The sequence below is a fragment of the Hylaeus anthracinus genome, unplaced genomic scaffold (assembly GCF_026225885.1).
Source record: "Hylaeus anthracinus isolate JK02 unplaced genomic scaffold, UHH_iyHylAnth1.0_haploid 4, whole genome shotgun sequence".
NCBI lineage: Eukaryota > Metazoa > Arthropoda > Insecta > Hymenoptera > Colletidae > Hylaeus > Hylaeus anthracinus.
The window spans coordinates 1,415,166-1,428,162 of NW_026535289.1; the positions used below are offsets into that span (position 1 = coordinate 1,415,166).

The 12,997-nt window shown below is 31.8% G+C and overlaps 1 protein-coding gene across 1 annotated transcript in view; it reads left to right on the forward strand.

The window, feature by feature from the left end:
* The window catches only part of LOC128895105 (glucose transporter type 1-like), a gene marked incomplete at its 5' end in the record, with an annotated part of 30,038 nt that extends 17,695 nt beyond the window's left edge, over nt 1–12,343 (forward strand). The window contains 2 exons of the mRNA XM_054157387.1: nt 5,078–5,175; nt 9,978–12,343. Coding sequence (XP_054013362.1) covers nt 5,078–5,175; nt 9,978–10,081 — 202 coding nt within the window. The remainder of the gene's footprint in view (nt 1–5,077; nt 5,176–9,977) is intronic.
* Between the last annotated feature and the right edge of the window lie 654 nt (nt 12,344–12,997).

Consider the following 12,997-nt stretch of genomic DNA (forward strand, 5'->3'; position numbering starts at 1 on the left):
TAACGTGAACATATTAGTTTATTGCTCCGTACGAATTGGAAAACATAAAATTTCCAGTAAAGTACTTTTAAAAATGGCTCTAGTAGCGGAATTGAAGATCCCACTTCGAATAACTAATAATTTAGTTAATTTAATGCTTCGAAGAGTTACAATAATTATAAAATCAAAAGGAAATCCCACGAAGGAAGTATTATATACTTGTAAATTAATGTAAATTTCTTTTAAATCAAGTTTTAAACATGAAACAGTTGTGCGAATACTTATTGCTTCTACGTTCCTATCGATTAATTCTTTTTTCTTGTTAATTTCGTAACTTACATAAATAGCTATTTTTTTTGTAATCTATCTATTCTAGAGATTTCCGAGAATATGTAGAATGTCATTGTTTATAAAAAATAAGTTAATAAATTACAATTTTACATAGTTTTTTTGGAAATTGATCGGCGTACAAATACTTTATACACCCACTGCAGATTGATATTTTTCCCTCGCGTCTCTGTCGAAGAAAAATTTAAGGAGTCTTCTCACTTTAGCATTTTGAAAAATGAAAGAAACAAGAATTGAGAATTGAGAATTTTTTTACATGAAATATAAGCTTGAAGATTGCTCAAATTTTACATCTGATTTTAATCATTATTTGACGAGATTTAAAAAATTTCCTAACTGAAGGCTTTCTGAATTTTACATGTAATTTTAATCACTATTTGACAAAATTTTAGATTTTTTTCTAGCTACATGTTTTCTGATGGAATCTCCACGGGCGAAAGGGTGGGTGAATCTGACTCCAAAAAGACAAATGGATTTTTTAAATAAATTATTAAAATAGTTAGACGTTGGCAGAAATGGGCAAATTTTTCATTGAAATATAAATTTTGAAAACAAATGAAAGTGACAATTAACGAGTAAAAGAATTAGTGAAACTGTTTATGCATTACTTGTTAAATAAAATTTGGAATTTCAATTATAGAATCATTCTATTATATAATTAATTAATTATTTAATCGAGTAACTATCACGACTAATATATTATGTATTAGTTTTATTTATTATCCATTACTCTCATTAAATTTTGAACATCTTCAGATATCGACAATGACTAGATTGCGGATTTTATGCATTTATGATATAAACTAATATAATAAGCACATTCTAGACATAACCAACAGGTATGTGCACTTATGTTCCATGAAATAACAATAAATACTACTTATGTAATATGTTCACCATACATTCTATATATTATATTCATGTTTCTCATAGTATTGTACATCATAATTGCATATAATCCGAAGTATGATAATAATAACAAACTATTAATATTATTCATTAATACTAATTTCTCGATTTTTCATGCGTGCAATACTACATTCAAACTGTTATAATTTCGTCAACATTAAAAATTTTCCAAATCTTTGAAAAGAAATCATTTTTTTTTTTAAATGTTTAAAGTAAAAAGACTCCTTGAAATAGTCGACTCGCTTATAATATAAAGCGAGCAGCTCGCTTCGAAGTTGTCGACAGTCAGTTCAGAGTTTAAGTTGTGTTCAGCGTAACGATTTAGAGCGAGGATTCACAAAAAATTGGGAGGAAATATTTCTATAGTTGGGAATCATACGAACGACCCCTTTTGTTCTCAACGTAGGATGCATATTGTACGTTTTTGTTTTTTCTTAGAGTAAAAGCTTATACTATTACGTACGACGCAAAACTAGGATTTCTCTCAAAAATCGACACATCAATCGATTGGAGGCTCGATGGCCATGTAACATTATTATATTGCAGGGAAGAGGAGCTCGCCACTAACTCTAGCAAGGAGACCGTCCTATCTGACGCCACCACTGCCAACCATACCCACGCTACTGACAAACCATAATAATAAAAACAAAAAAAAAAGAATTAATTAACCGAGAACGATTTTAATCCGAATATCGAATGCCATTCACTGAAAATGAAAATGAGAAAACGTTAAATACTATAGAGTTCTCGTATCCAGTCAATCTAATCCAATAATTGTTATCGGAAACGATATAGCATTACACGTAGCACGAAACTGCTCTAAGGATAAAAATTGTAATCACTGATTACGCGTTTATGACTCAATTTTTAGAATACTCGTTAACTAGTATATTATATTAATGAACGAATATTTCGGCATCACCGATAACATCGTATACATACGTATATAAATATATATACATATATTATATGTTGTAAAATAAATCTGTTTGTTTATTTAATTACCGGTTTCATTTCACTTCCATTCGTACGTGCGACCTTGACAATCGAATTCTTTATCTTCTTCTGTTTATTTTATTTTTTTTCGTTAATTTCCGATCGAGCTTGTGACCTAATTATCGTTTCCCTTGCAGGAAAGGTCTGTTAAGAGTATATTTGCAGCGTAATTAAATTGCGTTTGATTTCGATAATTAAAGACGAGTCGGTGGGGACTCCTGTTCGGTACGATTCGGAATAAACAGTAATTACTATTGAAGTTTGACAAGTGCATAGGCGATAAGTACATGTCTCAAATCTACTACACAGGCCAGTGAACCACTGTAATCTTACAAGGCTAGAAACTGTGAAATGAATTATCATTTCTTGAGAAAAATCCACGCGAAACGAGCGCCTAGAACGATCTACAGTAATTTTTCGCTTAATGTTAAGAAGTTGGGATGAAAGGTTATCTTAAACCGAGGGTCGGTGGAGGATTTGTTCTCCGAATTAATAAAAGTTAAAGGGGCGACTGGAAAAGGACAGTGAATGGAATACGATATGGAAAATGAGTGAAATGCATCAAAGAAAATGTAACTCTATCTGAAGGATGCTTCAAAGCGGTGCCGAACGCGTATCGGTGTGTCAATACTAATACAAAATGCTTCATATTTGTATATTTAGTCTACGCAATTTATTGACGCTTCTCCCAATTAAATTAAATTATTTACAATTGATGGTGGATTAGCAGAATTTTTAAGAAAGAAATACTTTTTATATTATTATTTAATCATTTTGAAAGTAATAGTGATTAACGCAGGAGTTATTCTATGTTGAAAATAAGACTAAAGAAGACCTCATTCGGAACTATATTTTGTATTATAATTTATTCGTATCATGCCTGAAAAATATGGTTTTCGTTTATTGACAAGTTAGAGTAAAAATACTTTTGACGTACCTTTACTAATACAACATTTCGGTTAGATTATATACAGTAGGTGTAGAAAGTATTCGTACACCGATCAATTTCCCAAAAAACTGTTGTGTAAAATTGTAGTTTCTTAATTTCTTTTTTTATAATCAATGATATTTTACATATTCTCGGAAGTCTCTAAGATAGATATAATCCAAATAACATTTCCTAGTTAATATAATTTGTGAAATTAACAAAAAAATGCGAAAAGTGGGTAAAAGTATAGAAGCAATAAGTATTTGTACGATTCTTATGACGAATCATTTACAATAGAGTTTGTAACGTAAACACGTTAGTTTATTGCTCCGTACGAATTGGAAAACATAAAATTTCCAGTAAAGAGGAATTAAAGAAGATCCCACTTCTAATAACTAATCGAATAACTAATAATAAACTAACTAAACTAATAATTTAGTTAATTTAACGCTTACAAGAGTTGCAATAATTATAAAATCAAAAGGAAATCCCTCGAAGGGAGTATTATACATTTAAAAATTAATGTAAATTTCTTTTAAATCAAGTTTTAAACATGAAACAGTTGTACGAATACTTATTGCTTCAACATTTCTATGGATTAATTGTTTTTTTTTGTTAATTTCGCAACTTACATAAATAGCTATTTTTTTTATAATCTATCTATTCTAGAGATTTCCGAGAATATGTAGAATGGCATTATTTATCAAAAACAAGTTAATAAATTACAATTTTACACAGTTTTTTTGTAAATTGATCGGTGTACGAATACTTTCTACATCTACTGTAGATACTCTACTATTACATTACTGGTGAATAACTTTTTTATATCTTACTATTTAGAATTAGAATTTAACCGACTTTTCTATGGAAGAAATATTTTATTTTAACTCATAACTTAACGTCAAATTTTAACTCTACTGTTACAGAACTTGAGAATTATTCCATCATAGAGGTAGTGACGTCACATAATATAAAGCTCGTAATAAATACTGAATATTTTTGTATAAAATATTTTTAAAAATAACCAATCTCTTTAGTGGTTAATACTACGGAATAGTTTACCAACACCGATATTAAAAATTTATACAAATTACTTTTCAATATGGAAAATTATACTGAAAAGAAAAAAAGAAATCGTTGGAATTATAAAGTACTACAATTTTAACTGAATATTTAATCAAATTTATCAATGAACGAGAACCACGTATGGATTTCATATCAAGAAAAGAAGACAAAATATATTCATATATTATATTTATTATTTAAAATAAATGTACATGTAATTAGAATAATCGAAAGAACGTCGTCAATTTACAAAATATTTTAATGAGGATACATCATCAAAATATCGAAGTTCCAGTACCGCTTTGAAGTTCGGCCAGTCGTTAAATCTCCAGCTGTCGATTGCCCGAGCAAAATAAACGTAAACAATGCTTAAAATGATTCCTACTTATCCCTAACGCAAATTTTCAATAATAAGCGAAAAGTTACTGTAGATGTAACCTTGCGAAACAAATAATATTTTCACGAAAGTAGAACATGGAAAACAAAAAAATGGGTGACATTAAAGTTCGACTAATGGTAGCTTTGCAAGGGCGTTATAATGTTTCTGGATAGCGAAGAGAAAGTATCGTAATTGTGTACTGTAACAAAGTACAACGTCCTCAAAATTATCACATTCAAATCCAGGTCAATTAGGATAAAATAAATTAATAAAAGAAAAAAAAAGAAGAAAAAAATGAAATGGATACGTAACGTTGATAAGTCGCGGTATAAATATTCTCACGGTCCTACGACGTCGGTGCATGTTGAATCGATGCCCTCGACGAAGATCTGGAATGTAATAAAGAGAAGGAAAGATTCAATAGACATGTGTGAAGAAGCGGAAACTTGGACAAGTCGCGTGATGTTTTGCAGGAGCATGCTAAACTGTGTGAATGCATTAGAGGGACACATACCGCCAGCAGAGAGTGCAGCCCTGATGGTGGCCGAGGAGAAGCCACATCCTGATTCATGTAAGGCTTAAAAACCTCACCAAGATCACCCACAATCATCTATCACCATTTCCATATATGCGACAAGCAATTCTTTGAATCTGCCTAAAATCGAACACGTCTCCCAAAGGGATCTCTTTAGCACCATCCATATTTTTAAATCGTTCGAACTTTCAGGTAGAAAGACAAGATCAATTATATGAATTGAAATGATATGACAAATACCAAACTTTACGTTAATGTTCCTCATGTTGCTTTTCGTCTCATACAATTGGTTTTATTTCAGACCACATAAACAGCCCGAATCATTTAAAAATATTGATGATGATATACAGTGGGTGTAGAATGTATTCGTACACCAATCAATTTCCCAAAAAACTGTTGTGTAAAATTGTAGTTTCTTAACTTCTTTTTTTATAATCAATGATATTTTACATATTCTCGGAAGTCTCTAAGATAGATATAATCCAAATAACATTTCCTAGTTAATATAATTTGTGAAATTAACAAAAAAATGCGAAAAGTGGGTAAAAGTACAGAAGCAATAAGTATTTGTACGATTCTTATGACGAATCATTTACAGTAGAGTTTGTAACGTAAACATATTAGTTTATTGCTCCGTACGAATTAGAAAACATCATGTTTCCAGTAAAGTACTTTTAAACAGTTGTGCGAATACTTATTGCTTCTACGTTTCTATCGATTAATTCTTTTTTCTTGTTAATTTCGTAACTTACATAAATAGCTATTTTTTTTGTAATCTATCTATTCTAGAGATTTCCGAGAATATGTAGAATGTCATTGTTTATAAAAAATAAGTTAATAAATTACAATTTTTCATAGCTTTTTTGGAAATTGACCGGTGTACGAATACTTTCTACACCCACTGTATACCATCACCCATATTTTTAAATTGTTCGAAGTTTCAGGTAGAAAGACAAGATCAATTGTATAAACTCTAACGATATGATTAATAACAAACTTTACATTAATGTTCCTCAAGTTGCATTTTATCTCATGCAATTGGTTTTATTTCAGACTAACTAAACAGTCAGAATCATTTAAAAATATTGGTGGTGATATATCATAGTTATACTCCCTAGTATAGTAGATTAATTATATGTTCTTAGCCTAGTACTCGTGTATACATTTCGGTTAGGCTGTAAACCCTAAAAGAATTGTTTGTTACTTATCGCTTACTCCATCTACCTGTCATTGTGCATGTCATGATGCCATCTATGTATGTTTGTAAATTTTGTTCATTTGTAGTTTCATTGTGATACATACGTTTTGAATTTATTTGCGACTATTACTTTTCTGCTTTCAGTATGATTCAAAAGTGCAGAGGAATCAAAGTGCTGATTATATGAAAATCAAAAATTACAATTGCTGCTTCGCTACTACAAGACATACAAGTGGTCCTAGCAGAGAACAATATCACACTACCTATATATTTTTGTGTTGACAATAGCAGAATTTAGAAGAGTGAAATCGAACATGATCACATTGTAAATGACAACAAGCCACTATACCAAACCGTAATCTTGTCCAGTTGTAAATTGTAACGTAACTGAGATGCTTAGAGATTTAAACTTTAATTGCATCGATATCCTTGTAAATGTTCATGATACGATTTTTCGTTTCTAAGTCATTTCATTTTTCATTGTTAAACGGTAAGAGATTCGATAGGAGTTCATAATCATCTTGTGATACGGGGCAATGCGTTTCTTAAGTTAATTTAAACGCAATTTATCATCGTGGAATATTTTTTTTCAAGGAGACGTTATGTCAGTAAGATCATTAACGAGACATGTTATTTATTCTTAAATTCACTCTCACGTTTCGTAACTGTTTGCATTTCATGCATTGATCATATAGCTCTGTGGCTTTCCCACGAATCACACTGTTTCAGCGAAATACACCACACACTCGATTTAAAGTTAAATATAGTTGAAGTACTTTTCTTTTTGTATAGAGAGCTTATATTTCTGACAATCCCACGACATATGTGAATATAAATATTAGCGAGTTGTAAATACAAACGATTACTGTGAATAGAAATAGATACACGATAACTTTATCGTATTGTTTTTTTTTCTTTTGTAGTCCAAGAAACTCACAATCAGCATTATAAGCTCTATGATTTATATTATACGTCTCTCTTCTATCATCTGTGTGCAGTATAATAAGCTGTCCTGTTGTATACCTGATTCTAGTCAATCTTAAGTATTCTTACAAATGAAATCGGTAGATGTATTGGCTTTATTTCCACTCTAAGAGTATACATATATATACTATGCGCTATTAACACTGGCCTTTGTAGTAGTTTAAATGGAGGTAGGCCATTATGGATTTCGCATTAACACATTATGATCTCCAGGGATCAATCTGTAAATGTAAAGGCATCAAAGAATGAGGAGTCGTATAAATATCGAACTTAAAAAGAAAAAAAATTAAAAGAGAAAAAAATATAAGAAACAAATTATATCACATTATTATTATTTTTTTATATGAAACTGTAAAACCGACTTGAAAATACTACCACAGTTGGAGCATGAATGTACAATGTGCATGTACGCATGGATGTATCTTACTTTATTTGAATTAAAAGAACATTCTAAATAGTAACTATCAATATCTTGCAATCTTTATTTCGAAACTATTTTATCCCCCGGCTTATTATTTATATGGTTAAATACAGGAACGTAAAATAGAAGGCACAGTTTTTCCCCACTGATCATCCGGGCATCAGTCCAACTTGAAATAAATGATACACATGTTTAAAATTTTAAGGCTATTGAAAGACAATCACGTTACTCTAATGGACACGATCATATTTTATAGGTACATTCCACGTATCGATTGTATACACGTTAATAGTCGTAAGCTACTCATATACTCATACAATTATTAAAGAGTTGTTATCATGTTTCGTATTTTTCAGGTAGTATTTAACCCATTTCGGGATTTAAAACTCACTGTGCGAGAAACACTGACCATGGAATGTGAAATTATTTACCGTTGATTTTTTAATAACGAATCATGTTTCTATTATGTTTTCAGGACACTGGCAACAAACAGTCAAATTCATTTGCATTTACTTATAAGAATACGTACATATTACTATATAATAAGAAACAATTTTCTCATGTTACGCACTGAAAGTTTAAAAGCATCTACAATAATGAGGTCTAACGGAGACATCGAAATGCAGACATTAACAATACGCTTAAATTATTAACACTTACAGTCATAAAGTATACAGACATTGTTATAAATACGCAAGAAACATAAGAAAATGTTTCATTCGCTGTCATAAAAGAGTAAATTAATAGTAAATAGCGCTTGCAAATCTTAAACCTGTTCCCTCTGAAGTGTCAGAGGCTATTATTTTGGAAAGTCCTGGGGATATTAGAACGATTTTATTTTCTACTAAAATATTCATTATTAGGATATGAATTCGAATTATCTCAATTTTATTTGTATTCAATATTTTTGGCATTTAAATAAATGTGTATTTAAATTAACGAAAATATGCGATGTAGTTCTTTTATTGGCAGTATTTGCTGTGTACATCAGTGCACTTTTATACACTTTTGAAATTTACATTTTATAATGATAATGAAGGACTTGTTGTTTCAGCGATAATGTACAGAAACTTTTTACATTTTATTATAAATAAGTTTACCATAGAATTTTGACTCTATTCGAAAAATTGTCTACTTTGTATCCTAATAATAAAAAAAAATCATTTTTCTGTTCCCAATTAATAATGGACGAATTTCTAATTTGGATGAAAATTTCAAATTACGAATGAAAGATAAAGAACCTTTAATGCAACACTCGTTCAATAAAAAATCTGTAACAATTCAGAGGGGACACATTTAATTTCAGTACAAAAATCATTTTATCTCGATTTTGATACCACTTACGATTGCCAATAATCGATTAAGGAGTAAATAATGCCTGAATATTTACTTTCATCGTTCAGTAATGAATGCCTCAACGATCGAGTACTTTCACAACAAATCGATCATTTCCTGTAGCTCTCAGTTTAGGGATTTTGATGAAATTGAAATATATTGTAATTCACATGAAATTAGGCGGAACTTAAGTCATCACTTTGCTAGCTTCGCATTTGTTTAAAAAGTACAGATCTCCGAAACTATCGATGTTATTCAATATCGCTTTTGTTCATTTTCATTGAAAAGGAATAGGCTTCCAAAATATATTCTTTTCCATTCAAAACAATTGTTCACGTATACAACATGAAAATAAAATACTAATATGCGATGTAGTTCTTTTATTGGCAGTATTTGCTGTGTACATCAGTGCACTTTTATATATTTATTTATATAAAATAATAAATAATAAAATAATAAATATTTAAATAAATATTTTATATATTTATAAATAATATTTATTTTGCAAATTTAAAAAAAGCACTTCGAAATGCTATATTTTTTAAACAAATTCGAAACAAGCAGAACGATGACTTGAACACCTCTCTCCCTAATTTCCCCTGAACTACAATATATTCTAGTTTCCCGAAAATCCCCAACCTCGTATCTACAATAATCAATCTGTTTATCGTAAAACAACCCACTCAACGAGACGTTCGTGGTACAAGTAACATGTTAATTCTCTGTGACAATTTCTCTCTACAAGAATCGTAGAAAGCTTGCTGTTTGTCGTCTTTTAAATTGAAACGGTTTGACAATAGATGAATGCCAATTGTAGTGTTAAAAAAAAAAAAATTTTTTAATAAACAAGTACACGCGAGTGTAATCAAAAATCTGCATCTGTTTAATGTGGACGAACAGTTGTGTTTGCAGCTGGATCAGAACGATCTTCCGGCGCTCCCGCTCAGCCGGAGAGACCACCGCCCCCGCTTCCCCCGCCACGCTTTCCGAACAGCGGTGTCTGACAATGGGAAACAGCTCCTCTTAATATCGGTAATCTAGTGATCATGAACGCGTCGATACCACTGCCGCTACTGCTCACCGCCAACAGCCTCACATTGGAAAATCAATTATACGAGATCATCACGGAGAGGAGCAAGGCCTGCGCGGCTTTCTTGCGGAATAGTTTTCGTCGGGCATTTAACGCGTCCACTGTCAGCTGGAGTGTCACGGAGAGTTTCGATAGTGACGTATCGTGCAATCGTGCCTGAATCCAGAGAAAAAAAAAAGAAAAGAAAAGGAACGAACCGAACCGAAATAACCCATCGATTCGATCGAGATTTCGAATCGCACAGATTCGATCGGTACTGGCTAACGAATTCTCGTTAACGAATGTACTTAGCACACCCAGATCCGCGCGTTACTTCGTTTCACGGATCCTGGGGAGCCTGGTAGTAACGTAACGATTTTTCTTGAACGAGATAGAGTGACAGCAAGTGCGGAGGAGGTAATGAATAGGCCGCGCGATAAACTGGCTCGTGTAACGAGATAATTTACAATCGTGAGAGAGAGAGAGAGAGAGAGAGAGAGAGAGAGAGAGAGAGAGAGACCACGAGGTGGAGGAGATCTTCGATAAGAGAAATAAAAAAAAATCTAACGAAATGATGCGAAAGTGATTGTGCCTAGACATTTGCGTTCGGATGAAACGCGCGTAACGAGTTGGACCGTGATCACTGTATGGGAATTTGAACTTCGTGCGACGTCGAAGAGACATAGAGAACGTGTGTAATTGCTATATGCGACGATGAATCGTTTAACGAGAAAAAGAAAACCCCAGAGAAAAAGGTGTATCTATATACTTCACTTTTATATCGTTAATTTCGTAGGATTTATTCGAGTTATACGTCATTTTGTATATCACACCGTCGTCTTTATAACTGATTGCACTGTAATATTATTATCCGCTGTGCGTTAACCCCTTCGTGTGCCACCCATTTCAATGCATTTAATGGGCGTTACTTGTTTTTTCTTTTTCTTCTTTCTTAATGAAAAATGTTTTTATTTTAGAATCTGTTATTAATTGGAAGTAGAATCTACATATTTATTATTTGCAATTAGCATTTTCGGAGCATATGATTTTTGACGAGCACAAGATGATTGCATCGTTCTAATAATTTTAGATGAAACAGCAGAGAGAAAAATAAGCCATTTGTTAGTTTTTGTTTGAACCATCAGAAGCTTACATCTCTCGCTACTTTTCACATTGAATTATAATTTAAGCCAGTAAATGCCAAGCTTTTCTCTCTGAAAGTGTTTGAAATCTCCCAACCTGGAGGCTATTCGAATATTAAACGTGTCAAATTATTAGGTTGTCCCGAAAGTTTCTTTCGCGAGTTGCATTCAATTATTTTATGTGGTCGTGTTTATATAAATAGACAATCTAATTTCATAGATATTCATGTTGTAACAGTAATGGAGCAAAATGAATCGTACACAATTCAGTAATGTAACATAAAACATAAACTATTGTGCATCTATTACTTATTAATAAAGCGAAAGAAACTTTTGGGACAACCTAATAAAATAAAATCTGCTAATACAAACTAGTGACACTTTGTCATTGTGTCGTCAAAAATATTGCACTCCGTAAATTTTAATTGGGCAATTAATATACAGTCAGTCCCATAAATATTTCTACCCTCTATGTCTATTAAAGGTCTAAATTAAATGATGAGTTTGATGTTTCTAAACACATTTTTCATTATAAATATATACACGTGTAAAGTATATTCACGTACATGTTTATAATGAAACATTTATTTGGAAGCATCAAACCTATCATTTAATTTAAACCAATTTCTCCGATAGACATAAGTGGGTACGAATACTTATGAGTTAATGCACATCAGTCGGTTTTGTTACAAATGTAATACAATTTTTAAAAAAAGTCTTTACTCCAGATTTTATCATTTTTTTCAACATTACATTCGTTGACATCAAAGGTTGCATACCAAACTTAGAAATAACCCATAAAAGAAAAACTACACGGTTGATGTCGTAAAAATGACGCAACTTGTCCGATACTGGTGTGAATAAAAAAAAACGTTGCTTGGGTTGGCATAAAGGGGTTAATCAGTTCAATTCGAAACGAATTTCACGACAGAAATTAGCCGCGCAGCTAACGCTGAATGTTTCGAATCTGATATCGACCAAATTAACCGTGTACGGAGTCTATCTTTTCCATGCTCACAGTGTTAACGACATTTATCGTGTTTAAATGTCGTTCTTATATACGATGCCTCTCAGAAGCGAGATTTGCAAACCGATCATTTTATCTTCTAAAAGTACAGGGATGCTGTGGTGCAAACGAGCGGGTGTCGGCTGTCGCGAACTTTAAATTATCCGTGAATTCGCGTTAAGAGCAATGATTTCTATATATTAAGTGCATTATGTGGTTCATGAGAGTCAACAGTGTTGCAATGATTTCTATATATTAAGTGCATTATGTGGTTCATCAGAGTCAACAATGTTGTAAGAATGAGTTTGGAACAAGCTTGTAAAGCTACAAGACTCATTTTTAGAAATACTAAGCATGAAAACCTCTGCGAGGATGCAAAGGCAGCCATCTTTGAGATTAAACCTGTCGGGATACCTGAATGACGACTGATGTACTAAATCTTTGGACTCGCGTGTATGGTTGTTTCTCTGATAGTTGGTAGAGTAACAAAATATTTTTTATAGAATATAACACGCGTGGACTGTAAATCAGTTACTTAAATTTCGATGAAGAAAGCACTGAAACAAAGTGTATAGTATGTATTATAATATATACTATATATGTGTGTGCCTGCGTGTGCATGTGCGTGATAAAGAAAAAATAGATTCATACGTATTATGAAAGTAATATAATTTCTTTCTTGAATAATTTAATGGTTTAACTT